We start from the raw sequence: 27,750 nt of genomic DNA on the forward strand, positions 1-27,750 counted from the left end.
CCAAAACCCAAGTCCTGATTGTGACTCACAAATGATGCTGCCCAGTTGCCCAGTAAAGCAGGATATGTTGAACTGATGGTTTCATGAGTAGGAGTTCCAGGGCTCATTGTGTGTAATTTTAAAAATACTAAATAGCCTGGATTGCACAATAGCTAACCTCAATTTGGCCTCACAAAACTAAGAGCTAGTGCACATTTAGTAAACAACTCTTAAAATGGGCAGCCTGTAGTTATTTAAAGGCAAAACCATGCCTGTGAAGAATTTTGGGGCTTGTGCTTGCTTGAAACCTGACAGGAAGCTCACAGAACCTGATATCTAACCTCTGAAAATAATTGGCATGGAAAACTGGATACTTTAAATTACTTTCCAGAACTTTTCTCTGGATGCTAGACCTTCATGGTTGAAAGCTCTCCCTTTGGGAGTCACTGAATGAATCCTTTTCTGCTGTCTCTATCAATGCCTTCCCCTCTGCATCAGAAAAATTAAACGCACTCATTAAACTCCCTGATCTGATCAATTTTTAATCTTTTGCCAATAACGTGTGTTCCACCCACATATTTTGGCAAAAAGGGGGGATTGTAGGAAGTTGGCACCCACCCCTCTTCTAGAAGAATGAAATATTCTAGGAAATATTAAAAAGGCAGAATATTATAACTTCCTGGATGAGAAAAGGAGAAACATACTCTTGGACCTTTGTTAATAACCCCAGAAAGGCTGGTGCCAACCTAGCTACAAGACAAAAGGCTGGGCCATCTTATCTACAGAACAAAAGACCTTCACCCTCAGGACATGATAGGATTAGCCCTCACTCAAGATCCAAACCAGGACAAAGCCATTAAGCCATAATAGGAATTGCCCAAAGCCCCTTCATTACATCACCCAGCAAGATTCAACCAAGCCTGGGACTCAAGACAACCTACAAAGTTACTTCTGCATGGCCCCATGGGAGTCTGACAACCAATCAGAATACATTTCTTTCATAGAAACAGGAACCAAGTTCAAAGCCCAAGAGAGGTTATAAATCTCTCTCACCCATGTGCTCATTTGCCCAGGACCCAAAAAAAACCCCCATGTGGTTCTGTCCACCATTAAAGCATCTTTCCAAACAGCCTCCATGTTTCCGTATCTTTCTTCCCACTTGGAATTGAATCCAGATGGACATTTCTTCCAACACTACTTTTCTATTGCCAGGGGGATTCGCCATGGAGCTGCTTTAATCTGTGTCACTGCTGCCCTTCTGTGGGGTGGCCTCCTGGGCTGGCTGCCAGCCCTGCTGCTGGTCCCACCACTGCAGCAGCTGCAGCACCCAAATTTCTCATATTTCTCCTGTGGAAACTGCACTGTGTTGTTTTCCAGACTCCTATAGCTGGGAACTGGATAGCCCAATGCAATCTTTCTCTCATCAGCCAATTTCTTTTGCGTTTAATTGCCAAGCATTTCGAAATTTCTTTGAGTGGGAAGGAAGAAAGGAAGGAAGGAAGGAAGGAAGGAAGGAAGGAAGGAAGGAAGGAAGGAAGGAAGGAAGGAATCGGGCATCCCTGACTATTGCCATGGACTTTGGCATGGCAGAGGCTGATGGAGAATACAGTATGTTTTTGGCGAGGAGCTCATCCTTCTAATGTTGGGCTGGGGGCAGTTGTGAAAAGTGATGGAGGGAGGGCACCAAGGCTGTCCTGAGAGGCTCCTGGCTTCCATCTCTGCTCTGCCATCAAGCCGAATGGCTTCTTTGGCTACGGATACGCCTGGTTTCCTAGTTGCCTTGGAAGAGAGGCAAGATAAAAAGGTAGCTAAATAAAAAAATGGGCAGCCCATTTCCCGTGGCTGGTGCTGCAACCATTTTGCCAAAGGGAGCGAGAGAAAGCGATGCCAGGCGACAGGACAGGAGTGGATGGCAGTGACCCGGGAGGGCTCCTTCAGATACAGCCCTGGGATCTGAAAACATCTTCAGCCTCTGAAACTTCCCAAATTTCTCTCCACACTTCGTATCTTTTGGTCACAAAACAAAACAAAGTATTTAAAGACCCAATTTTGAAGGAGCTCAGTTGAAAACCCCAGCTTTTCTGGTCTCCTAGTGCTACATTCCAAGGCACGGGGCCTATTTCAACATCTCGTGGAAGTGAAAAATGTCTGGCCAAATAGTTTCGATCAGTGCAATGATTTCCCCAGCCACACAAAGGGGAAGTCAGAGGCTCTTTTCCCAGATCCCAGGGGACGCTGCAGGCCTCCCCTCCCCAACTGGATTCTGAACCCTGGCCATATTTCTTCCTTCATTTGATAGAGAAGAGAAGCTACTTGGATCCAGGTGCTGAGCAGAGGGTGGACCTGATGACCTCAGTGCCCCTTTTAGCTCTAACGGGGCTCCAGCGATTCCCTGAACTCAAAAAGGGAAAGTTCATTAATGCAGGAAAGATAAGAAGGAACAGGAGGGAAAGTAAAGAAAGAGACAGGTACAGACATCCAGACAGTTTTCTTCTCGAAAGCTTTTAATTTCTTATTTCTCTTTCAAATTAGTCTCCTTCCTGGTCCGTTTTTTTATGGAAACCATGGTTAAAACACTTCATAGAAGTAGCAGAGACTTAAAGAGCACGCACTCTCTAGGGTGGTTTGTGTCTGTGGGTAACACGTGTGCTTCTCTGGTTCCTTTGCCTTCCCCAGTCCTAGAAATGAGCAGGAAGGAAGAGGAGGAGGAGGAGGAGGAGAAGGAGAGACATAGGAAAGCACAGCCTGAAAGGAGACGCTGAGCCAGGGATGGGTTTAGTGTGGCAGGACAGCCAAAATAGTGGCCAAGGATGCCAAAGCCATAGAGCCAAAAGGATTACCTGACACGCTGCCAGATGCTCCAAGGCTGGCACTTTCAGTGGGCAGAATTGGCCGAGAGTGGGTAGTAGTCAAGGAGCCCTCCAGGAATGGGGTGCTGAAGAAGTCCAAGCCCAAAGGGCCTCCAGAGGGGACAGCCTCTGGGTGCCCTTCTTTATCTGCAGCTGGCACCGTTGTCCTCAGAGCCGGTCCCTGCTCCTCCTCCGATGCTTCAGCCCAGGGCTCCTCCTTGGTCGCATCAAGCTCCTCTCCGAGGCCAGAAAAAACCTTCAGGACAGCCGCGGCCTCGTCTGGAGGACTGGAGATGGCGACTGGGGAGACCCAGGTTGGTGGTGGCCAGGAGGAACCCGAGTGGTCCCCACTTTCTTCAGGCGAGCCGGCTGGTGTCATGCTTAGGGACGGGAGCAGCACAGGAACCCAGGGGGTCACTGGGAAAGCGGCTGTCCCTGAAGGCTCAGCTCCTGCCTTTCGGGGAGGATCGGGGCGGCGAGTGCCTGCCGGCCCAGAAATGAGGCTGCTTTCGACTCGCCTGGCAGAAGAAGTTCCTGCACCAGCTTCTTCGGGTGGACTGGAAGCATGGCTGGCATCGTGGGTCCTTTCGGTGACTGTCTCTGAGGGAGACACGGAAGGATCTTCGTGGACTTTGCCCACTGTCTGCCACTCTGGGCTGTCGGAGAAGCTGGCTGCAGTCTCTGGGGAGGGCTCCACAGGGCTGTGGACACTGTGGGGCTCCTTCTCATCCCTGGGCTGGCTCCCCACTACCTCTCCATCCTCAGCCTCCTCTTCCTGGGGAGCTGCCTCCAAAATCTCTGGCTCGCCTTCCTCCCTCTGTTGCCTTTGGTCCAGGACGTGGGCCTCCTGAGTGCTGGGTACCTCCTCCAGGCTGGGCTCCACCAGCTCTCGCTCTGAAAAGCCAAAGGAAATGGGTGAGGGAGAGAAGACGTCCAGGGAGGAGCCCCAGCCACTCCCTTGGCATCCACAAAGCACATGGACACTCCAGCAACAGAGCTTCGTCTCACGCAACACGCTGCTTCTGCCCTCTGTTTTTGTACAGGTGGGCATGATCAAACATTCATGACTCTTGTCACTTTGTGTCAAATTCTAATCAATTTGCAATTAATTGATCCAACATCAACCATCAGATATTAATCAGCAGCTCCTATCAAATCTGCTCTCAAATATCCAGGCAAAACTATTAGGGGAATCTGGTGGCCATGCAGTTTCTTGATCAAGGACCATAAAGTCTATTTTCACACTCCCCCCCCCCAAATACATCCCATGCCCCATCAGGCACTGGGAAGTCCATCTCTTGCAAGGCCTCAGCAGCTGCTGGCCCCCAACTGCCCCCACTGCCTGCGCCCCTCCCTCCCATCGGCTGACAGGGTTGCCTATCCAGACCATCAGGAGATGGCCACAGAAACAGAGCCCATGGCCACGCAAGGCCCTTCTCCCACTGCACTGTCACTGTTGAGTAGAGCCAGACCATTAGGGACTAGGACGATTGGCTGCAACTACCTCACCCCACCCTCCCTGCCCCAGCCAACCCACCATGGCTGCCCCTCCCCAGCCTCCTCGCCCTGAGCAATTCACCACAAGACAATTTGCCCGGCCAATTCATCATGTGGGACAACTAGCCTTGTCAAATGCCAGAGATGAGGGAAAACGTCACATCCATGCTCCTCTCCGCCCATCTGTCCCACCCTCCCTCCATGATCTGGCTTACTTCTCCCACCAATATCCCTCGAACTCCGTGCTCCCTTCCTCATTGCACAAGCAGCACAACCTGGGTGTTTGAATTAAAGGCTCCGCCCCACCCATTCATTGACGGCTGTGAAGAATTGACTGTAAAATGAATGATGCCACATTGCCCTGTGCCAAAAACTTTCTCTCTGGCCCTTTCTTGTTAGCAACAGGGTGTTGGTACTGGAAGAGGCTGTGTGTGGCAAAGAACTCCAGGAACAGGCCTGGGATGCAGGTGGAGAAGAAGACCCAGCCATGCTCCTCTGCACTGTTGCCAGCCCTCAGCCTGTGCACAGGGTGGCTTCACTACTGCCTGGGCAGGTGCCTGATTAGGCTTCCTCGCTCTGTTCTCCAAAATACATGAGTGCACAGTAAACATGTGCAACATGAGGTGGCTGGGGAGGGAGGGTCAGCTGGGGTCAGAGGCCAGGGGAGGCAACTGGGGGGAAGCAGCTGGGGCTAATTGTCCCATTCCAAACAGTTATGCCTCTCCACATGTCTCTTTTCTGACTAAAGAGGGCATCCCTCTGATCATTGTCTCAAATGCAGACTATGGGATATTCCCACATGCAGACGTGAACCTCCAGGGCTTCTTGGGGGTATCTCACTGCTGTGGATTGTTCTGATTTTGGGAAGAACTGAACATGGTACATCCAAGATGGTTTGAAAGAAAACAGACAAAGAAGATGAACCTAAAACCTACAAAAATTGCTTGCACCCCCTCAACCCCCACAGGACAGAGGGATTGGAGAAAAATAGATCTCAATGCTCTAAGCTGTTTGTGCGGTGTGTTCATGGCTCTTAGCTCGGGGCTGCTGGTACAGTCCCATTGCTTTCAATGTGTAGAAGAGCACACAGCTTACTCTCTTGCACTCCCTTTCTCCAATCTCTCTTCTCTGAAAGGGAAGAAAGAAACAAAGAAAAATACACAGGTTAGGCACAGTTCAATGTACTGACTGTAATGGAGATCACGTGGCTGAGGAATGTGACAAAGGTAATAAATGGTTGTAAATTGGTATAAAGTTATTTTTTCAGCACCATTGCAACTTTGAGTGGTTGCTGAATAAATGGTTGGTAAGTGAGGACTACCTGCCTAGAAATCGGCCACTGGAGGGAGCCAAAGTTCCAGGCAGCAAAAAGGAAGTGAAATCTACAAAATGGCAAACAAGAGTATGGCACTTGAGGCATTTCAAAGAATTTTTGAAGAACTGGGAGAGAAACGTATAACAAATTTGGCAGCAATAACTTCTGCATCTGTAAATGTCTTTTTTGAAAAAGAGAAGAAATAAAAAATATGATAGACAACAATACGGAAGAGTTTATGGATAGACAGGATGAAGAGAGGATACAAATTGTAGCTGATGGGGAAATATGGGAAAATAAAGAAATTGCGGATTACAAAATAGCGAAGACAATCAGAGTAGAAATACAAATGACAAATCAAGAGATGAAAAAAGACCTGGGCTGGGACTTCTTTTTGGACTTATTTATTTATTTATTTATTTATTTATTTTGTCGCATTTCTATGCTGCCCAAATCCCAAGGGACTCTTACAAAGGAGGGTTTTTAAAATCCTAAGAAATCTTTGAGATGGGAGAAAGTAAATGTGAATGGAAATTCAGTCCTACTATAGCAATCTCATGAATCAAAGATGAACATTGTTAGAAGCAAAAGAAAGGAATATAAAGTTGACTTGTTTAACCAAAGCTAAAGTAAGAAACCCTTTATAGACTTTTTCCTGACATTTGAACAGAAATGAGGATTTTTGGATTTGTGAATGGCCAAGGGGGAGGATTATGGGAAGAAATGAATCATGTATGTAATCCATTGGGGGCGGGGATTTATTAATTTGCCAGTATTTGTTGCAAAGAGTATTGGGAATTGCTTCTTTAAATATTCTTTTCCCCCCTGAAATTAGGAAATTTGTTTCCTAATTTCAGTTTGTGTTATCTTTTAACTCGTCTTTTAGTATTTTTTTTAAAAAAGATGCCCCTTCTCTCCCACCACCTACCAGGCTCATGTCGCCTGGCACAGCTGCCACCACTTTCCTCCCCTTCTTCTCCTCCGCTCTGCCTGTCACAACCGCCTGGGCCAGCCTCCTCGGGCTCTGTGGTGGCTGCTTCCTCAAAGGCTTTGCTTGGCTCCTCTGGCACCCCAAGGGGGTCCTGGAAGAGGGGCACAGAGTAAATGGCCCCCCTGGACTCCTTGGCCCCCTCGGGCTCTCTCTCGGACAGCTGCAGCTCCTCCATCTTCTGAGTCACCGTTGTTATCTCCTTGCTGCTCTCGGCCTCAGGGACGGGAGATTCCAGGGAGGGGCTGGTCTCCTCTGCAGCAGAAAGAGAAGCGGGGTTACTGCCCAAGCCTTCTTCTGGGACCCTAAAAGCCATCTGGGCTGGGTAGGGGCCTGGCTGCTTGCTTGGGAATTGAAAGCTACTCCTTGAGATGCAGAAGCTGGCCAAGGTAGTACCCCTGTACTACCTCAAGAGCCTTGGTAGTACAGAGGTTTAAGGCACCCTGTTATTAAGCTGGTTATTAAGACCAGCTGCCTGCAATTACTGCAGGGTTCAAATCTCGCCAAGGCTCAAGGTTGACTCAGCCTTCCATCCTTTCTAAGGTAGGTGAAATGAGGACCCAGTTTGTGGGGGCAATAAGCTGACTTTGTATAAATATACAAAAGGATGAAGGCTATTGCTGAGCACATTGTAAGCCGCCCTGAGTCTCCGGAGAAGGGCGGCATATAAATCAAATTTTTTTTAAAAAAAAGGAAGATCCCTGCTTACCTTTGAAGCAGAAAACATCGAACTTGTTCTGAGGATCTGGGAATCCCGTCTGATTGCGGAAGAGGAAGAGGGTTTTGACTCCAGGCATGTTCCCTCCGCACTTCTCACGGGGCGTCACAATCGGGTAGCGCACGCTGCCGTCTGCCAGCCAGCCGGGGTTGCAGTGGTCCAGTCCTTGGTTCCAGGCCGCATAGAGCTGGCCAGTCGTGGCCATCTCCACCCCCCGAGCTTCACACTCGGCTTTGGCCTCCTCCCAGGTGAATTTCCTCAGGGAACTCACCACAAACAGGTCCCCTGAAGGCAGAAATGCAGCAGCTCATAAGGCTTTAAAAAGAAAAGCACCAGCATGTTTTATTTATTGAAATACTGACAGAAGTTCTTTGGAATCAGTTTGACTTTAAAAAAAATCAGAAAATGAGTGTTTTCCTCCTTAGGCTTAACCTACTTCCATGAAGCTAAAAACAATAAAACAAGATATTGAGTTGGCTATCTGGTTATCGAGTGCCCCATTTGAATGTTGGAGTGGATCTCATGCTAGGCTCTTCCCACCCCCTGCCAGAAGACAACCCACCAGCCCTGGTCCCAGAAGAAGACTGAATGGGATGGAAGCCACGTGGGGCAAAAGGCTTCTGGCAACTAAACTGACCGTAAAGTTCTTCAGCATAGCAGTAGACATCGTACGTGTCATCTGGATCGACCACGCCATAATTGCGGATTCCCGGAAAGCCGTTCATGTCTCCATAGCAGGCTTCGCGAGGGGTATGGATAGGGTACCTAGAGGTGATCATAGTGTGGTTACGTGATAAGACAAGTCAGGACTGGCTGCCTGATGTGAGGGTCGAAAAGAACCCAAGTAATAGAAATAAACAGGAGCTGAACCAACCAGCTTGTGAGAGAAAATGAAAAATGAAAGGGAAAAGATTCAGCCTGGAGCTCAGCTCTGGTGGCTCCCCTGGCTTCTCTTCCTGGCTCCCCTGAGCCACTTCCTGCCTTGAAGAAGAGAAGCCAAGTGGCCAGAGGCTTCCTAGTGGACCAGGCAGGATGTCAGCAGGGGCACTGGTGGGCCTGCGTCCCCTATCTTCAATGCGCCCAGTTATGGATGAACTGTGCAACTTTCCCCCCTAAGCTCTGAGAGATACAGTGTCTGCTTGAAGAAAAATTTGGATTGAGGAAAAATCCATAAAGGACATTTATGACCATGCAAATCATTCAATTCAGCAAACTAGAAATTTGTTTATTTTGCTGGTCTATGTTAAGAAGCAAATGTATCTTTGTAACAGTAAAATCTAAAATATTTTTTTTTTTGAAAAGTACCATAGTTCCAGGTCAGAATGCATTAATATTTGGGTTCTGCTTGTTTTTCTCCATGCATACATAAAAATGGGTTTCTAGGTAAAGAATATAGAGGTATTTCCTAGGCATGGATGCTGAACAGAATTATAACTAAGAAGCCAACTAGACTTTGTTAATGTCTGCAGACCAGCAAGTTAAGAACTGAAAACAAAACTTTAAGACAACTAAGAAAAAATGAAATAAAAGCACATACAAACACATACATTTCAAAAGTACAAATGTTTTAAGCATCCATGTTGAATATTTCTGTCCAGACAAGGGAAAGCGTTGCAGCCTATTCCAGGAAATGTGTTTTTGCTGCAGGATTTTCAAAACGTTTTTGCGTTAAAATAAAATTCACACCAATACAGACGGTTCATTTAAAGGTGCCTTTTACTTTCCCAACAAACCTGGTACCTAACTCATTCCGCATCAGTCCCCTGGCTTCCGGACCGAGGCCTGATTCACTGGGAAGGATGGCCAGCCGACCACCCCCCACTCCCCGCCGCGGCCCCTTTACCTGACGGTCTGGTCCGCCAGCCAGCCGGCGTCGCATTGCTCGTAGCCGCTGCGATAGGCGGCGTGGAGCTGCTCCGGGGTGGCGATGGCCGCTCCGATCCGGGCGCAGGCCGCCTGGGCCTGGGGAAAAGTGTAGGCGTAGCGGGAAGACCCTCCTCGGTAATGGAAGACCACCCCTGCAAGAGGAGAGGAGAGGCTGCAGCCCTCGGGGGTCCCTCCAACGCTCTGGCCACCCCGCCCTCCTTCTGCCTGACCTCTCCCGGGGCTTCTCTCCCAGGGGTTCGGCTCTCCCGCTCTCTCGGAGCCCGGCCGGGCGGGGAAGGCGAAGTGAGCGCCTTTCCCTCGGAGGGGGCCGCAAGCGTCGCTAGTAACTCCCAGGACCATTGCAATTGCCAGGCTACCCCCCGCCCTCAGCTGTCCAGGTAGCGTCCCCGCAGGGCTTCCCCCACCTAAAAAGAGGCTCCCTGGGAGGCTGGCTCTGAGCTCTCTGTCTCCTGGGGTGGGACTTTTTCACAGGATCTGCCTCACAGCTCCGAAGAGGGCGGGCACGCTGGAAGGCTCAAGAAGGCTGCCTTCTCTTGAGGTGGCCTTTGTAGGATCTTAACTTTATTAAGGCTTCTGCTACCCTCTAAGTTTGCTTTGCTTTATCAACTAATATTGAAGGTTTCCTTGGCAGTGTTGGCTTGTATGGGGAAAGCTGTTAGGATCTTCATTGAGAGAAATAGAGGTTTCTATCCTAAAATACATCATTTTTAATACTCTTCATGAAAATTTTGCTTCATGGAAGGAAAGAAAGGAACATAGAACATACAATAATAGAGTTGGAAGGGACCTTGGAGGTCTTCTAGTCCAACCCTCTGCTCAAGCAGGAGAACCTCTACCATTCTGAACAAATGGCTGTCCAATCTCTTCTTGAAAATCTCCAGTGTTGGAACACTCACAACTTTTGGAGGAAAGCTATTCATTCCACTGGTTGTTTGCTCTCAGCATTAGGAAATTCCTCCTTAGTTCTAGGTTGCTTCTCTCCTTGGTTAGTTTCCAACCATTGTTTTTTGTCCTGCCTTTTGGTGCTTTGGAAAATAGTTTGACCCCCCTCGTCTTTGTAGGAGCCCCTCAAATATTGGAAGACTGCTACCAGGTCACCCCTAGTCAATTCTTTTCTTTTCTAGACTAGACATACCCAATATCTCTAGCCACATTTCATGTTTTAGCCTCCAGACCCCTAATCGTCTTTGTTGCTCTTTTCTTCAAGGAAATGGTTGCTAATGCTTACTAGTCCACCACTCAGAATATGGGGGTCATAAATTGAATAAAACAGAAATAAATAATGTAAATACATAGTAGATACATACTGGTAGTAGTTTGAGAAAAACTGCTTTGGAAGCGGCCAAATGAGAGATTTTAAGAACTTCAAGGAGAGCCGCATGAAAGAATTTAAGCCACAAATGTGAAGCTACTGCTGAGAAATCCATTAAATGATTTCAATATTGCAGATTATGGATTACATTACACATAAAAGAAGCCAATTCCTAACTGAATTGGCAGTGAAAATTCGCCTAGCATTTTGAACCCTCATCAGGAATGAAGCCAGGCATGGAATTCAGCCTCGGGGAGAGACCTGGGTGAGCTTGGGCTGGGAACCTCTTACCCTTCACCTTCACCTCCAGGAAATCCTGCCCATCCTCAATCCCGTGTTGAGCATCACAGCGATACAGTCCAGAGTCGTTGGAGCGCAGCTCACTCAGGACCAGGGTGGCATCCGTGGGTGAGTCAGGATAGAAGGGCAGAAAGACTCGGTCACGGTAGATTTCGCTGACTTTGACCTTCAGGCCCCGGGCCACCAGAATCTCGGTTTCTTTGCCGTCGGCAAGGAAGGTCCATTTTACTCGGAGGGTGCCCCGAACCCCATGGCGACTGGCCGTTTCAGCAGTGGGCAGTGGCCGCAGGTAGGTGATGTGGCAGGGAATGGTGAGGCTGCCAGACAGGACAGCGCGCACGGGCGGATACTTGGCAATTGAGACGCGAAGAGCTTTGAGGTCATCTGGGGGGAGAAAAGGGGGGGGCAAGCCTTGAGAAGCCTGGTGGGGGGGGCACCTGCAGAACTGTCAGAATGGATCTTTTGGGAGGGCAGTCCTTTCCCCTTGTGGCTGCTCTTCCACCCCTTTCTTCAACTTGAAAACTGAGGCAATGACTGACAGTGGCATCTCGGGAGGGTCAAGGGCTGCATCCTGGCCCTGGATGGCCTCCCCCCTCCACCAGTTTTGGGAGACAGACAATGTTGTATTTTGCCCGTTCCATCCATTATCACCAGCATAATCTGGAGGAGCTCCAGAGAGGCCCAAGGGGCACAGGGAAGTCATGGCGATCATTACCCACTTCCCCCTTTTACCAGAAGGGCAAAAGGCTGAAGCCTCTGGGCCTGACTGCTATGCTTGCCTTCTGCAAACCCCTCCTCCATCTCTAGGGACAAAGAGGAGCGCTTGGCCCATCCTGCCCAGCCACTGCTTCTGCCCTGCCACGTGGCTGCATTACCTGTGCTTTCCCTGACAAAGTGGAAGGATGCCCCCAGAGACACCAGCTGGACCAAGGCAGTGCAGAGCAAGAGATCTCGGCAGTAGGCCATCCTGGTCCTGCTTGGGGGGAGACTGGAAGCTGGGTTTAGAGGGAAGGAAAGCTTAAGCAATGGTCTTTTCCCAAGTTCACTAGAAGGAAAAAAAAGAAAAAGAGGGAACATTTACATAACTGAACTATAACCGAATGCCCAAGAGGCCAAAATGTTGTAATGGCTTTGTTTGTTTGGCAGTCAGACAAGTTACCGGGTCTTTTCTCCACCTGATTGTTATGCATAAAGACCTGGATGATACCCCACCACCACCCATATAGCAGCCAGCTGGAGACTGACCTAGAACTTGAGGTACACCCCACACACGCCGCACCCCAGGGAAAGGAAGTTTTCAAAGTGGACCCATTCCGTCCGCTTTGCAGTCTCGGCCCAAAACGCCTCCAGCTTCTCTGGCTCCATGGCACAAAGAAAAACGTTTCTAAAGGCAGGAGGAGAAGCGCCTTGGGGAGCCCACAGAAAGAAGGTGCTTTTCCTTGGGGGCCGCTGGATGGCCAGACTAGGAAAAAGAAGCTCCCGGAGAGCACAATGTGGAAAGTGCGAGAGCGCCACCTGCTGGCCTTTAATGGAAATGAAAAAGTAGAAAAAAAATCCCAGCGGGAGGAATTCAGACCCAACTGGCTTTGAGGAAGAAAACCTTGCTAGCTATACAATAGCATGTAGTAGGTATTGGTCACCGCGAAAGTATACTACTATAAGTGTACTGTAGACAGGAAGCTTGTCGGACTCTGCCAGGGAGGAAGAAGAGTCGCGTAATGCTAGCAACCTTCACCCAGGGAACCACAGTCCGACCTCTGCCTTGTATCGCCAAATAAAACATCTCCCAGCCCTCGTAGGGAGGTATAAAGAAACCAGCTACCGGAGACCAGTGCTTCTGTCTCTGCCCCTCTCCCCCCCACTTTCCCTCTCTTCTACCCTTCTCTCCCCCTCGTCCCCTCCCTCCGCTCTTTCTCCCCCTCCCCCCTCTCCATCTTTCCTTCTCCCCTCCCCCTCCTCCCCCCTCTCTCCTTCTCTCCCTCCCTCCCCATCCCTCGCTCTCCACCCCCTCTCCCTCTCTCCTGCCCCTCCCTCTCTCCTTCTCTCCCTCCCCCTTCCTTTCTCCCCCTCCCCCTCCCTCCCTCTCTCCTGGGTCCATCTACCTGGGTTTGGTTTGGAAAGAATGGGTGAGATAGGCTGCAAGAGACTTTCGCAACTCTCCTGTATTACCAAGGTCCAACCGGTCCAGAACGATAGAGACGCATCTCTTTATTGAAGAATTGGTTATAAACTTTTGACAGCTACTTTGGCAAGAGAAAAAAAATCAACTCCGGGCAGATATAAAATGCTGATCAGGTGAGCTTTGTTCCAAAGAGATCGAGGAAAGATAATCTGACATAACTGTGGATGAAGAAGGGCAGCAATGCCCTTTCTCGGTGTAGAAGAAGCTTTTCGTCCTTTGGAAGAGTCCTTTCTGTTTTGGATAAGAGAGGGGACTCTCAGCCCTTTTATTGTGGATTCAAAGAATTGAATTTGAGCGGAAATGAAATCATACTGAATTCCTTCACAATGAAAATGGTAGTTAACTTCGGGAATACACATCAATGTCTAAAAGAACTCCACACTTGGTCAACAGAATGTGGGTTCGGGATTTCTCGCTTGCTCCAGAGGGGGAAAGACTGGACAAGGGGATGAAACTTGAAGGAGGAGGAGAGAGGAGAGCATAGAATCCTAGGGCTGGGAGGGACCTGCTCAGGGCAGGAAAATCTGGTGAAAGAAAGGAATCAAAAATAGGAAGAACAGCGTGACAGCTGTCAGTCAGGAGACTGGAAGGATCTGGGTTTGAAGGATCAAACAGAGGCTGAAACTGGGGCGGATCCTGCAGTCCGGGCGGCCTTAGACCCGATGACCTGTTAGGCCACTTCCAGCTCTGCCGTCCTATCCGAGGGACTTCTTGGACGTGAGTTCTGCCGAAGGCCTCCTGCCAAAGCGGGCCTTGGGAAGCCGCCAGTAGGTGCCTCCTCAGCCTTCCCCTTGGCTGTGGGTGGCACCGGGCCCGGGCTCTGTGGCGGCGCCAGGCGGCAGCTGTCAAGATGCAAGACGAGGAAGACATTTGCCCGCCCTTCTTTCCAAGGGGCTGCTGCCCTTTCTTGGCGACTCCTCGCCTCATTTAACCGTCTCCTCCAGAATTTATCGAGGCGGCTTTGGTCTGGCTCCTCGCAGGGCTGCCTTTGCCATCTGCCGAGCGCCAGCGGGGCGGGGGAGGCTTTGACCCTCAGAAGCCACCCAGCCAGGCCCTCGCGTGCAGCCATCCCAGGGATTCGAGCGACCGCCCGGCCTTTGCTTCTCAGCTCTCCCTCCACCATCTCGGGGTGGCCGCAGCAGCCGCGGACGGATCTTCAGCTCTCCTGGGCAGGCGCGCAGTGTCGATCCTCGTGGGCGAGGATCGGGGCACCGCGCGCGGCGTCCCAGTCCAGTCCCCAAGGCGCGCGAGAAGCGGAGAGCCCAGACGCCCTAAGAGGACGCGCTCGCTTCGGGAAGGGCTCCGCTGCCGGCAGCCCGCAGCCCTCAAGCGGGCTTGGGCAGAGCTCGACGTCTCCCTCCCTCCCTCCCTCCGGCTTTGTGGAGGTGCACGGAGCCCGTCCAGCCAGGCGCAGCTCAGCCCGCGAGTGGCGCTTGCAAGCCCCGCCGGGACGCCTCTCAGCCCAGGGGCCGGCGACCCTTTTCGCCCCCAAAGGTTTTGCCTGCCTGCCACGGAGTTTGGCGAACCGAGCGATGACGGCCGCAGGGAGAAAAACCTTTCGGGAGGTGGAATTGGGAGCCTTCGCTCTAGTGGCAAAAAGGGGGAAGGAGCTGCGTCCCTCCCGGCTTCTTCTAGGCAACGGCTGGGCGCCTTGAGAGGGAGAAGCGAGGCTCTGCGCCCAGCCGCCCTGAGCCCCCCCCCGCCAGCCCTCCGGCTCGGCCTCTGAGAGGGAGGCTGGTAGCTCCGGCCTCGCGTCTCCTCGCCCCGCGCCCCGGGCATCGCTGCCCGCTTTGCAAGAGACTGGAAGAGAGCGGAAAGAGCGAGTAGAAAGCGCATCTCCGCATTGGGCGGGAACCAAACTTTTTGCACCTGCAGCGTCTGCCGAAGGTTTTGACCTTTTTCTGGGGACGTTGCCGGAGTCCTGCTTGTTCGCTCACTCTGGCGCTCGCTCTCTCACACACACAATACTACAGTTGTGTGCAGTGGTGAGGAAATGTGGGAAAAGACCCGGATCGGCTGGGGAAGTAACCAGTTTCTAAAGACGAAGAATAAGTGGTAAAACGAGTAAGGCTGCCCGCCTCGCCAATCAACCCCCCCCCCAGCCCAACCGAACACATTCCTTGAAAGGAACCCCCAATCTTGGAGCGGGTGGCTCCGTGCCCAGCTGCACTTTAAGAAGTCTTTTTCTAACCTTCAGTTGAAATTCTTCCAGGTTCTGGAACACCACTGAATAATTATGATTAGTTTTTTTCTTCCTGAAGTTCAGCTTCCCTTTATATACCATTTCCAGCTTCTCTGGGGCAATTTAAGTTGGCCTAAGGTGCCGCCGCGGATATTCCCCAGCCTGGCACCGGGATCCGGTGATATACAGCATTCCTAAGCTTCTCCCAGAGGGATCGTTTCTCTCTGCAAGCGTTGTCTGCTCAGCTGACAAAGGTGAGCTGTCAAAGGGGAGGAAGGAGCACCCCTCACTCTCCCCCCTCCCTTGCAGTTTCCTAGGCTTTGGCAGCTGCAGCGCTAGTAACTGGCCAGGGCAGAGGAAGAGGGGGGACTAAAGGCAGAGACAAGGCAGGAAAAACAAGCCGTCCCACCCAGTGATGCAGGAGTGGCATCAGGATCTGTTTCCAGCATCCCCCAGTTTTAGACAAGCTCATACTGAGTGGGATCTTTTCTGTTTTTCTTTGGCATCTTTTCCTGCTTCAGCTTTTGGGGCGGAGGGGGGGGGCGCCATCAGTTCTATGTCCAAATACATCTGGGGGTCCTCAAGGACTTTTGAGCCAGGCAGCTATTTGTCCAGTCCCCTTCCTCAAGGCCTGCTCTGGCCTTGGCCTTTGCAAAGCAGCTGGGTGACGCCCTCAACCCCTCCTCTACTCTTAGGTGCTGTGTGACTTGATGGGCTTGACTAGTTAACCCCTTTGGCTTATCTACAAGGTAAAGATGGTTGCCCTGCTGGGAACTTTCCAGTGCAGCAATAGCCTGCCTGTTTCACCAGAGACCCCCAAACCGAGCTCAGGGCTGCTGCTGTGGCAAATGCCAGCCTTGAGCAGAAGATTGGAGTAGATGATCTCCAAAGCACCTTTGGCTCTTATAGTCTTCCTATGTGAAAACTACCCAGCAAATGCAAAGTCATTTAAAGAAAAGATGCTACCTTCAACCTCTGGGGCCCTAAAAGGCTTGTGACTGTGGTATTTGTGGACAATGTTTGTAGACTGCCCCAATTACATGGGAAAAACCACTGAACTAACATAACCCAACCCAACCCAAACCAAACCAAACCAAGACAATGATTTACCTCATTATGAATCAACCAAGGCCAAAGGCTGGCAGGAAATGGTCTCAATGAACTTGTGAAATGCAAAGAGTGACAGGCCAAACCAGGGAAATGGTCCTCTAAGAATGGCAGGTCTTGTATGGTCCCCCATGTCTTTGAAGGACCTCCTCGTCTTTGGAGGATTTTCTCCAGGGGCCTCCCTTGCTTTGCTGAGTGGCTACCACTTGCATTTAATGATAAATGCAATGTTTCCTTGGCAGGAACACAGGTGAAATCAGGGAAGCAAGTGTTTCTCTCTACTCTGCCCTCTAGGTAGAGACTCATCAGCCAGAAGAGCCCTGCTTAGGAGAAACTTGGTCTTTTCATCACCTGAACTACTTCTTGTGAAAATGCTGCTCCTTTGTAATCTAGACTGGCCGACAAGTTTGTTAGGATGCTTGGGCCCATGGACTATGGTCTGAATGAACGGGCACAGAAAATAACAAGAAGTGCATCAAATGGGCTCCCATTTGAGGAACAGTGGAAGCTCGGAAGATTCATGGCTGATGGAAACATTCACCTAGATGCCACATGTACTGCCCACGGTACAGAACTCCCATGCTTTCTGAAGAGCACTTCTGCTGGTAGCAAAACCATCCACCATGGAGCTGCAGAGACCAACATGGAGATTAAATACCCCAGTGGGGATGTATAAATCTTCGGATCTAACCTTAGAAAGGGGGTGGGTGGAGGGGGGGTTGGCTGCTTTTCAGGAACAGACACAGATGGACCCAGCCTCAGAAAAAGTGGAGGTGGGTGAGCTCTTGAATGGGGGTGGTGGTATATAAGGGGCATCCTGTTTTCTGGTGGGAAAAGCTGAACATGCCTGGAGGGTCATGTGTGTGTGTGTGTGTGTGTGTGTGTGTGTGTGTGTGTGAACACACATATCTGTCCCTCACACACACATATCCCTTGTTGGTATGCATTCCCTGTATTTCTTCTTGCTTCCACAAATGGAGAAGCATTTGAAGAGAATCCATTCACAGCGCCCAATGGGCCACTCCAGGCCAGCAGCCAGGAAAGCTGGATCTTTGCCCAGGGTCTTTTCAAGCCTCTGGGAAGCCCCTGGGCTGGATTCACACCCCTCCCTCTTTTTCTGCCACCTGCCACCCTGCTGCTGCTGCTGCTGCTGCTGCTCTCACAGGAGTGTTGAGGGAGCTCCGGGCAGCAGCCTGTGGGCATAGTTTGGGCTCACTTTCCTGGGCATCCTGGGCCTTAATGGGCAAGTTTACCCATGGACTCCAAGGGGGAGTGTGCACTCCCCAAACACGCCAAGGTTGTTTGGGATTAGCCTGGAATGTCTTCTCATCCTTGGAAGTTGCTGAAACCGATTTGAAAGTTGCTTGGTGCAAAATGGAGCAGTTTGGGGGTTTCACCCACAGTTTACAGTTCCTTAAACCTGGCAGATATTGAAGAGTTTGCAGGGATCAGAAACAAAATCATGCATTAGCAGCTGCCACCAAGTTGGGGCAGGAGATCAGGAAGCCCTTTCCAGACAAGTCTTGCCATGTGCCCCAGTGGCTCTCAGGGCAGGTGGTTCCTTGGAGGGGGGCCATCTCCTTGGGATTCAGCAAGAACCCCAAGAAGGTCATCCCCAGATGATCTGGCCACAATTTTAGCCTAAAAGTGGAGTAGAATATGGAGGTATGAAAAGCCAGCAGCACTACTCAATCCAACACCCCAGGGAAGAGTCCTACAGAATTCTCCTCCTAATGTTTCCACTTGCCCCCAATCAGCAAGGGTCCCAGCTGGCCTTTGCTGACTCTCCCTCGTTTTCCACTTGGTGACTCCGACTTTAGGTAGCCTCCTTCAGATCTTGTAGGTTCTAATCTGCTCCAGTGGGCAATGCCCACCATCAAAAGAAAACGTCTTCCCAGCATCCTTGGTGCCATTGAACTGGGGGGACCATAATGAGTTATTTCCAGGCAACAGCAGCAGAGAGGCTGCTTGGCCTGCTTGAAAGAATTTGGGGACTGAAAGGCTCCTGGGAAGGGGGATGAGAAGCAGTCTTTTGTGAAGAGGGCTCCTTCCTGCGAAGGACTTTGTCCTGCCAGCAGTGACATCCAGCACCCCCTGCAGAAAGTCCTTGGCTGGCCTGCAAGACCAATATCACTACACTCTCTCTAGAGAGCTGGCAGAGCTCTTTTGGGGCAGTGGGGGGGGGGGCTCCTCCTGGCTGCAGGATTCTTTCTGCTACAAATGGCCCTGTCTGCTCTCTACCTCTCCAAGGAGCTCAGCAGTGGAGAGTCTGCAGATTGGCCCTGGCAGAGGCTTCTCCTCTCTATCACTGCTGGAGGCAGGCAGCAACAGCAGTCTTCTTCTGAAAGAAGCTCAGGCTTTGAGAGATCAGGCCCATGATCAGGCTCCATCACATGAAGACAAGATTCATGTGATGGAGGTGTGGGAAGGTCTATAATAGTTCTAGACTTTGGCAGTGACAAAGGCTGCTCTTAGGAAGAAGGGCAGATAGCCTTTCCCTGGGACACAGTGACCAGTTTCTGGGGGGCCTTCTCCAAAACCCTTCAGCCACAGGAGAAGCACACTGCTGCTGGTCAAAGAGTCTTGTCTGCTGAGAAGTTACCGAAGGGAGGAAGCCACCAAGTTTTCATGAGGAAAGGAAGCTGGCTGAGTTGGTGCTTCAGGCTCATCTACAACAGTGCTAATCTTCATGTCAATTTCAGAGCCTCTGTTTCAGTCATCTACACAATAGTGAAAATTCCATTACTTAGAGAGGCAAAGCAGGTCCAATCCAGTCTGGAAGCCCACAGCAGCCAAGGTGTGATTTCCAGAGGAAACCTAGGTGGTTCTCTGGAGCTGCTTCCCACTCCTGGTCCTGACACTGAGCTGGAGAGCCTTATTCTGAGGCAGCCCTGGACTGGAACACTGCATGAAGTTGCCATGCTCCCAACGAAAGCGCAGGGAGACCCACTTGGAGAGATCTATGGGATCTTCTAGTCCAGAAACCCAACGGTGACCCTATTGTCCCCGGCTCATACTACTAGCAACCAGTAAGATATTTTCTTTACAAACAAGCCAATCAAAATAAAAATCAGAAAGGAGGCAGAGATAACATCTTCTGAAATGCATCTTGCTTGTAGAAAGAACCAAATCCCTTCCTAAAATGAAAAGCCCACCAATAAAATACTACAGAAACCGCCATGCTCAAACTTCCTCAAGAAAATGAAAAAAATATGTATGCCACGAAAGATGCTGGACAATTAGAAACCTTTGCCTGTTTAATGAAGGGGGAAGTACCTGATTCCCCCTCCTCCCCTTCTTGATAGATTAGCGGAGCCTGAGTTTTAAAGTATGAGCTCCTAATCCTCCTCCTTTATTGGAGAAGCTTTGAATGCCCGGCAGGTAGCAAATAAACAGCCATCTTCAGAGGGAGGCTGGCTCTGGATACCTTACTCCTGGCCCCGGAAAGTAGAAGCCGCCACCCCCGTTTCCCGAAGAAGTCGACGCTGGCCCGTTTCCTTCTCTCTCTCTTGGGCTGCCGAGGCCAGAAGAGAAGGGAGCGGAGAGGGTCCCCCGGACTCCAGCTGCTCCCCAAGAATGCCAACGCCCTCCCCCCGGGTCACGCCACGAAGTCCGGACCGCAGCCCGCAAATCCGCCGCGGCCAGTCTCGCCGCCTTGGGCCGGGCGGCGGTGCGGAAGATGCTCCGCACTTGGGCCGGCCCGACCTGCCGTTCCGCCCGAGCCCGACTGACCGCCACCGCCTCCGCGACGGGAGCCCCGCTGGGCGCGGAGAAGCGCGGCGCGTTCGGGACTCACCAGCTCCGGCGCGGAGAAGCAGCCCGCGCGCCCCCGGGAGAACGGCCCTGGCGCTGCGGTGGCCACTGCGGTGCAGAACTGCGGCGCTGGAAGGCCGGCCGGGCAGGAGGAGCGGCGGGACGGCCGGGAGGGCAGGGCGCCCCGCCTCCCCTCTCCTCGCCCCGCCCCCTCGAGCAGCGCCCTGGCCCTTGGGCTGCGCCGGAGCGCAGGTGCCGGAACCCCCCTCCCCCGGCTCGGCCCGCTGCGGACCAGGTTCAAGTTAGGGGTGCGGCGGAAGGGGGGGCAGGTCGAAAGCCGCCGCACAGAGGGGGCGGCGGTGGAAGGGCGCCCACCCGCGAGGAGCGCCTGCAAGCAACCCAAAGGGAGTGCGGGGGCCCGAGCCGAGGTCTCTCGGGATGGGCGGCGGTTCTGGAGGGTCCAGCAGCTGCTGCATAGGGGTGCTGGCCAAGCAGGGCTCAGGGTTTGACGGCTGCAGAAACGCCTCGGCGCGCGACCAAGCGTGGTGGGGCGGTGGGGCGGGGAGATCATCAACCTTTCTTAGGAAGCGTTGCCTCTTTGCTCCCCCCCTCCCCCCCCGCACTTTGGTTCAGTTCACGGCAGCTTAAAAGTCTAGGCCAAATTCTGCACTCCTGATATCCTGGAGCGCCACTAAATCAGCATTTTGGGGGGAATGCGAACGGGGCGGAGAGGGGCAGAGGAACCCGGGTAGCTCTTGCGGATCGCGGGCAATTGCGGTAGCCCGGAGTCTCTTCCCACTGCAGGCTTATTATCCCACCCCCCCCCCCCGCTCTCCCCGCGGTCTTTCCCTTGCCTGGCCCGCCTAGCGTTCCCCCTCTTCTCCCGACAGGTCTGGGACGCCTCGCGAAGGATGCGAGTGACGAGGCGGCCGACGCCGAGTGGACTCTTCAGCCGCGCCCTCCCCCTCCCGCCCCGGATGGTTCCGGAGCCTTTCCCTTCGGGCAGCGGGAAGCCCTTGCGAAAGGTGAGCTCTGAGGGGCCGGAGGCCAATGGTTGAAGACCCGAGGGGTAACTTCCTTCCCGCTTCTCTTGCTTGCTTGCCCGTCCCTGGCAGCTGATCCCAAGTGAGCAGGGAGCCACCCGTGGGCCACCAGGGTGGGGGGCAGGAGCAGCTCTCCCTTCCTGGAAGTGACCGCACGCCTCGTGGATCGGGGCCCAGCCATCTGTCAAAAATCACCACCTCCTGGGCTCCCACCACATGTTCCGAGTGGGAGCCATTGGTGCTGCCTCTCCTCCCAAAGCAGGAAATCCAAAACCTTCCCTTAATTCATCCCATACGGACCCGGGTGCTGGCTCTTTCTGCGGACTTGAAGATGGGACAAATGTCACCCCTTTCTTGGACCTTGAGGGGCCAACTCCAAGTTCTGGAGGACACGGGTAGAGAAAGGAAACAGCAGGACACACACGTGTGAATCTAGGCAGGGCGCACGCAGCTTTGACAATGAACATACCGACAGATCTGCCCTGTTTTCTCTTGTCCGGAGCCTTCCCTCAGGAAGATCCCGGGGCTTCTGCAGCAGCTGCCTGTGAGATGTAGGTTGCTAACAACTTTCAACCAGGGGTGAAATGCTCCCGATTCGGACCGGATCTCCCGATCCGGTAGCGATGGCGGTGGGTGGTTCGGAGAACCGGTAACAAAAATCCCTGTCCCGCTCCCCCCACCATGCCCAGCTGAGCCACACGATCATCAGAGGCTTTTTTTTTTACTTTTAAAAGCATTTTTTCTACAACCTCTTCCGATGAAAAAAATGCTTTTAAAAGTAAAAAGAAAAAAGCCTCTGATGATCGCGCGGCTCAGCTGGGATCCTCAGAGGCTTTTCAAAACATTTTTTTCTGCAACCTCTTGGCCGAAGAGGTGGTAAAAAAATGCTTTGAAAAGTCTCTGACGATCCCAGCTGAGTTCCTGATCGGCAGAGAGGCTTTTTTCAAAGCATTAGAAAAAATGCTTTGAAAAGTAAAAAAAAAAAAAAAGTTGGCCACGCCCACCCAGTTACATTACCCCCCACCAAGCCACGCCCACAGAACCGGTAGTAACTGATTTTACATTTCACCCCTGCTTTAAACCCATAAACCTTAGCATTCAAATAGTAGCTCAGAAAAGAAGCTTTTCTGCAGAAGCAGGGAGATAGACCCCCACTTTCTGACTTGGATTCTCTTTTGGATCGATTTAGTCAGCTTATACCATTTTATTAGAAAAGTAACCGATGGCTTCCAATGCAGCATCTTGAATTCTGCTGGATCTTCTGGGGATCTCCAGACAACAAAACCACCAGAAATAGAGCAGAAGTGAAGTTATACTCTGACTGGACACTCACCAGAGCACAGAATTGTACAAGAGAGACCAGCAAAGCTTTTCAGCCATTCTGAGATGCTCTTTTGGAGCCCTCAAGTTACTCTGCAGGGCACTTTGGAAGTAGACTTGGCCTCTTTCTTGCCAGCTTGCACTCTGCTTGTGTACATGCCGAAGTGTCCAATTCTTTGGCATGGCTTTTAGTATTCGTGGATGGGAACTTGACAGCTCTCTGACCTACAAAGCCAGGTATCTTGGCTTATTCAACTTAGCCAAAGGGGAATGTCTGTAGATGCACCTCTTTGTGGCAACCCCCCCCCCAGTCTTTAAAGAGGTAAAGACTAGAAATCATCCCAAGAGCTCAGAAATATCCTTTAGACCTGGTCTGGAAATTGAACCAACCTTGTTTGCTCCTTTTAAATGAGCTCCTGCTCGAAAGAGGCAGAGGGAAGTGACTGATTGATCCTGCTAGATCGCTCAGCAGCTTCCTATAGCATTGACTAACAGCCTTCTTGGTCTGGGGATGACGAGAAAGAGGCCCCTCTTTCTTCAAGAGATGAGTTTAGAGAAGAACATGTCCAAAAGCTCCCTCTCCCCACCCTCAGTGTCCATTTCCCAGGGAGAAATGGTCACCAGGAATGGTATCAGCTCTGCTTCTCCATACCATCTGTCTGGATGGAGGGATGCGTTGAAGCCTGAGGAGTCTTCCCTGAAGGCATTAGGGTTTATACACCCCCAAAGGAGTAGAGAGCTTGCTTGGGGTGTTCCCAGAAGGAGCCCCGGTCGAGGGGCCCAGCCATTCCTGGCCAAGGTGACCTGAACCACACCATGAACCACGATTGAGAGCTGGAACGGAAAGACTCTTTGTTCTGGGTGAGAACATTGAGCAATTGTGGGTGTGGGTGTGCGCGTGCGTGCGTGTGCAATAGAGGGTGGTTCACAATGATGCCATAGTGAATGGCAGGGGATCAGGACCCCAGCCTGGCTTGGGATACAAGCTTCTCTTAGGGATGTTTTACTGTTGTTCTTCCTGACCTCTGTCTTTGTCCTCACACAAGAAACTATCAGAGAGACCCTGGAACTGAAAGTTTTGAGAGAAAAGATCAAGAGAAGCCAGCCTCAGAAGACATTCTTCCCGACCACACTCAGAACTGCTAATGAAGCCAGAATTATGAGGTTAATTTTATGTCTTCCTAAGACTTCCTTTCCAATACATTGTGCAACTCTAGAGACTTGCCCAGAAGGTTCCTCCAGCAGCAGCAGCAGGACTGGGCTGGCCCTTTCAGTTCTTCTCCCGGTCCTTCGATGCTTTGGCTGGGAGTCAGAAGATCCAGATAACTTTGGTTAAGAATGAGTTTTTCTTAGAAGGCCGTGACTTCTTCAAAATGTCCACCTGGTTTCACCAATTAGCTCTGGGGGCTCAGGAATGTCAGCTTTCCTCTTAGCTTTTCAATATTGCTCTCTCTCATGTGAGAAATAACAAAACACAGAATCTTTTTTAATATCAACCCCACAAGAAAAGTTTATGTAATCATGAGACTGGGGTCTCTGAGAACTGCTTGAGCCTCTTGGTCCCAGAACGCCAGACCAAGGAGCATTTGGGGGAGAGGTCAAAAAAAGGCAAGATGGCGGGATCAAGGTCCCACTGGTCTTGCATGTGTGTTGACAAAGCACCCACATATGTTCTGCCCCACCTACGGACCCCTAAGAATGCAACACACACAAAGTCTGTACAAACCTTAGTTTACTAATTTAGGACTACTAATGAGCTTTCTTAGTAGTTGTTCGAACACAGTTTAAATCAGTCTTTTCTGAACAAAGGCTTTTAATTTAACTTCATTAACAGCTGACAAGAATCCAAAGAATAATAACTCAAATCTGAGGCACAATATTTCAGATAACCATAATCTTACTGTGGTTGGCAGAATGCCCAGAAGCAATTTGTAGAAAAACTGACAAGAGAAAAACAAGAGCTAACTCAAACGTTTCTGGAATCAAGACACGAAGGAATGTGAACAAAGTTGTTTCCTGCAAATTGCATCAGTCGGCATCCTTCCTTAAATAGGCTAGGGGAGTGGCGAATTAGCCCTAAGCCTGACTCTCAAGGAGACCTCCTCCTGAGGAGCCACTCCTGACTTTTAACAGCTCTACGTGCTCGTGCAGCGAGAAGAGGCTCCTCCTCTTCTTCCTCTTCACTTATGGGAGCTTCTGGAGGTTCTGAAGGCCCTGACTGAATCCCCGCCTCTGGCACCACATCTTCTCCAGCCTCCTCATTGTCTGACTCGAGTGCCAGCTGCACAGGCTGCTGGCGCAGCACCACACCAGCCTCCTCGTTGTCGGAATCAGCTACTAAACGGATCAGCACAGGCCGCTGACGGGCCACAACAACATACATCAGGGACAAGGATGGCTGTTTTCTTTCTCCACCTGGCTTTTTTTGACCCCTAACTCATGCCATCTGATCTCCAGGTGAGGCTGATCCAGGAATGTGTGTCTGCTCAGAAAAGAGAGTGGAGAGTTCAGAAGACCAACCTCTCCGTAGCTGGAAGGGGTCCTTTCCCGTTGCTGCTTCAGATCACCAGCAGCGCCCACATGGGTACAAGGACTCCCAGCCTGGGTGGCACAGGAATTGGTGGCAGATGAGCACTAATGGCAGTCTAATGCAGAATTGCCCACCCCCAAAGTGAGTGGGGGCATGGAGCACTGTCCCATTTTGAGCTGGCAGGGAGGAGATCCAGGAGTGCTATAGTACCTATAGGTGTGAACAGGGCATTTCAGCTGCAGCCCATTGAAATCACTGGGGGGAGGGGAGCAAGAATGTTTTGGTGTGCACAGCCATAAACCTCCCTCCTCCTCCTCCTCAAGTTGAAAGGGCTTCAGAAAGTATCCTCCGGTCTAAGGATATGGGTGCAAGGGCTGAACTTGGAAAGAAGTTCAGGAGTGAGGAGGGCTCAGAGCAGATGGGATCCCCATTCAAGCACTGGGTAGGCGCCTGTCATGGGTGAAATGGTTGAAGTCCAGGGGCCTTAACCTGGCTCCATTGCTAGAGCTTGCAGGAGCTTTCTAGGCAACTGCAACAAAAGCAGCTGATCCAAAGGAGCCATGACCACGTCTCCTCTGCTAGCTGCTGGAGTTCCCGAGGGTGGAGAGATCTCTTTCGGTTCCCTGGGCAAAATCCTGAGGTGGGCAGAGGACTCCTCCTCCCCTCAAGCAATGGATTTCTCCTTGGGGCAGACTGGCTGAGTCTCCAGACCCCTCAGAGGGAGGGGTCTGCTCAGAGTCGATGCGGAGGGGGCAAAAGAAAGGAGAGCAGAGGGGACGATGGCTGGCTTTGCTGTCCGAAGGAGGAAGGAGGCAGAAGCCACAGCCCAGAGCCAGGCATGGCCCCAAACCCACAGCAGGGCTTGGCTGTTTTCCCGCTGGTGCCCAGATCTTTCCATTTGGGAGGAGGGAGCCAGTCTCACTGGAGGAGCAGCTGCAGCTCATTACCCTACCCCCTCCCCCTCCCCCTCCTGTTTCCACTTACCAATGGAGTCCAAAGGCAGCTGATCTGGGGAAAAGTTTGCTGCCCTTCACAGCACAGTCCTAGATGGAAAATGTGCCATTTTCTCCTGAGAAATGGTGACAGCTTCCTGTCAGGATGCCATGGTTGTTGCTTCATCCCTGTGGCCTTCAGGTCTTCCAAAAGGAGGGAGGGGTTGGCCATTGTGGAGGATGCCCCCCCTCCCCAGAGCCATTGACTGCAAGGAGCTTTCGGCCTGTCTTGGGGATGGCTGGAGCTGACGGAGGCTAAGCAAAGGGAGCCACGGGAGATGCTGACCTGACCCTCTGCTTCTCCAGAGGAGCGCCTGAGAATTGCATGTGCAGCCATGGCTTGCTTGCCTGAGTCAGCACTTCTAAAGAGGAGAAGGAGGACAGGCAGTTGCACAGCCCAGCGCAGGAGCAGGCAGGAACCGGGGAGTTTGGGGACCAGAGCACTAAGCGGAATTCATTCCCCCCCCCCGGAGAGTGGGAGTTTACCAGAAGGGTCTGCTCATTGTACTGATGCTGCAGTCTCGTCTCTCCCACTTAAGTCTGTGTGGTTTGTGTGCATGTGTGTGTGTGTGTGTGTGCCTTCACGCACATCATGTTGACTCCTGGCCACCACCTGAACAGGTCCCTGAAGTTTCCTTGGTGGTTTGTCACTGCCTCCTTCCCAGAGCTGAGAGACAAGGATTGGCCCACCAGCTGGTTTTGGGCCTCAGGCAGGAATAGAATTCAGGCTCTCCAGGTTGGTAAAGAAAAAGAGGGATCTCCCCATTTCCTTGGGCTTCCTCCTGGACCCCTTGACTTCTGCTGGGGAGAGACTCCACAGCCCCCTCCTGCAGGCTGCCCAGAGGAGGGCCCATCACGGTTCCTTCTTGCTCTCTTCCTCCAGCCTCAGGTGAGCCTGAAAGTTCCCTGGGACTCTTTGCAATGTCCTTCCATCTCCTGTCCTGTCCCTTTGCCTGGTGCTGCTGCTGCTTTGTATGGCTTTGAAAGGGAGAAATTTCCTGGCTGTGGATGTTGAGCAGGAGGAAGAGGAGAGGGGGGGCAGCCTCCCTCCCAGATGGTGGCTCCATCCTAGGAGGCTGCGAGCAAAGGATGCACAGACCGGGGGTGAAATGTAAAATTTGTTACTACCGGTTCTGTGGGCGTGGCTTGGTGGGGGGGGGGCTAATGTGACTGGGTGGGCGTGGCCAACTTTTCTTTTTCTTTTTAACTTTTCAAAGCATTTTTTCTGCAAATGCAAAAAAATGCTTTGAAAAGCCTCTGCCGATCAGGAACACAGCTGGGATCATCAGAGCCTTTTCAAAGCATTTTTTTAACCACCTCTTCCCTGGAAGAGGTTGCAGAAAAAAATGTTTTGAAAAGCCTCTGACATCCCAGCTGAGCCGCGGGATCATCAGAGGCTTTTTTTTACTTTTAAAAGCATTTTTTTGGCGGAAGAAGTTGTAGAAAAAATCTTTAAAAGAAAAAAAAAACCCTCTGATGATCGTGCAGCTCAGCTGGGCATGGTGAGGGGGGGGGGCGCAGGGATTTTTGCTACCAGTTCTCTGAACCACCCGCTGCCATCACTACCGGATCGGGTGATCCAGTCCGAACCCGGAGCATTTCACCCCTGGCACAGGCACAGCCCTCGATCTGGGGTGATCTGAAGATCCCTGCTCAGAATATGGGGTTAAACTTTCAGCCTTATGATTCTAAACAACAAAAGCATCATATAAGTGTTATCATTGCTCTGTGACTAAAGAATATCATTTAAAGTTGGAAATTCTGACTTTGTGGTTTAGAGAGATGCAGAACTCGGT

General features: G+C 51.5%; 2 protein-coding genes across 4 annotated transcripts in view; one reads left to right on the top strand and one right to left on the bottom strand.

Annotated features, from left to right (window-relative positions):
- BCAN (brevican) overlaps nt 1–20,249 on the bottom strand; it is a 28,030-nt gene extending 7,781 nt beyond the window's left edge. Inside the window, exons 1-8 of one of the 3 annotated variants that reach the window (XM_034427007.3) lie at nt 20,113–20,249; nt 11,721–11,890; nt 10,837–11,229; nt 9,190–9,364; nt 7,984–8,111; nt 7,338–7,631; nt 6,569–6,883; nt 2,820–3,722 (exon numbers count right to left, since the gene is read on the bottom strand). In XM_034427007.3, the coding sequence (XP_034282898.2) occupies nt 2,820–3,722; nt 6,569–6,883; nt 7,338–7,631; nt 7,984–8,111; nt 9,190–9,364; nt 10,837–11,229; nt 11,721–11,811 (2,299 nt within the window). In that variant the 5' untranslated portion in view covers nt 11,812–11,890; nt 20,113–20,249. Of the gene's footprint in view, nt 1–2,819; nt 3,723–6,568; nt 6,884–7,337; nt 7,632–7,983; nt 8,112–9,189; nt 9,365–10,836; nt 11,230–11,720; nt 11,891–15,218; nt 15,561–20,112 lie in introns of those variants that run through there. The other 2 variants (XM_087881119.1, XM_034427008.3) reach the window with 2 other exon arrangements.
- On the top strand, nt 19,893–27,707 carry LOC148111623 (uncharacterized). The gene is made up of 3 exons (XM_087881187.1): nt 19,893–20,364; nt 20,960–21,094; nt 23,479–27,707. Exons 1-3 carry the CDS (start codon nt 19,893–19,895, stop codon nt 23,766–23,768), a joined length of 897 nt encoding a protein of 298 aa, XP_087737313.1. The 3' UTR covers nt 23,769–27,707.
- The last annotated feature ends 43 nt before the right edge of the window (nt 27,708–27,750 follow it).

Source organism: Pantherophis guttatus, chromosome 18, assembly GCF_059756535.1.
Source record: "Pantherophis guttatus breed Tessera chromosome 18, ASM5975653v1, whole genome shotgun sequence".
Taxonomy (NCBI): domain Eukaryota; kingdom Metazoa; phylum Chordata; class Lepidosauria; order Squamata; family Colubridae; genus Pantherophis; species Pantherophis guttatus.

What these genes read in the sequence shown, in the direction of transcription:
- LOC148111623 (XM_087881187.1), top strand. Translation starts at nt 19,893, where the DNA reads ATGCCAACGCCCTCCCCCCGGGTCACGCCACGAAGTCCGGACCGCAGC. An exon ending in CTCGGCCCGCTGCGGACCAG is followed by an intron (nt 20,365 to 20,959) that starts GTTCAAGTTAGG and finishes TTCTCCCGACAG; the next exon opens with GTCTGGGACGCCTCGCGAAG. An exon ending in GCGGGAAGCCCTTGCGAAAG is followed by an intron (nt 21,095 to 23,478) that starts GTGAGCTCTGAG and finishes TCCTCACACAAG; the next exon opens with AAACTATCAGAGAGACCCTG.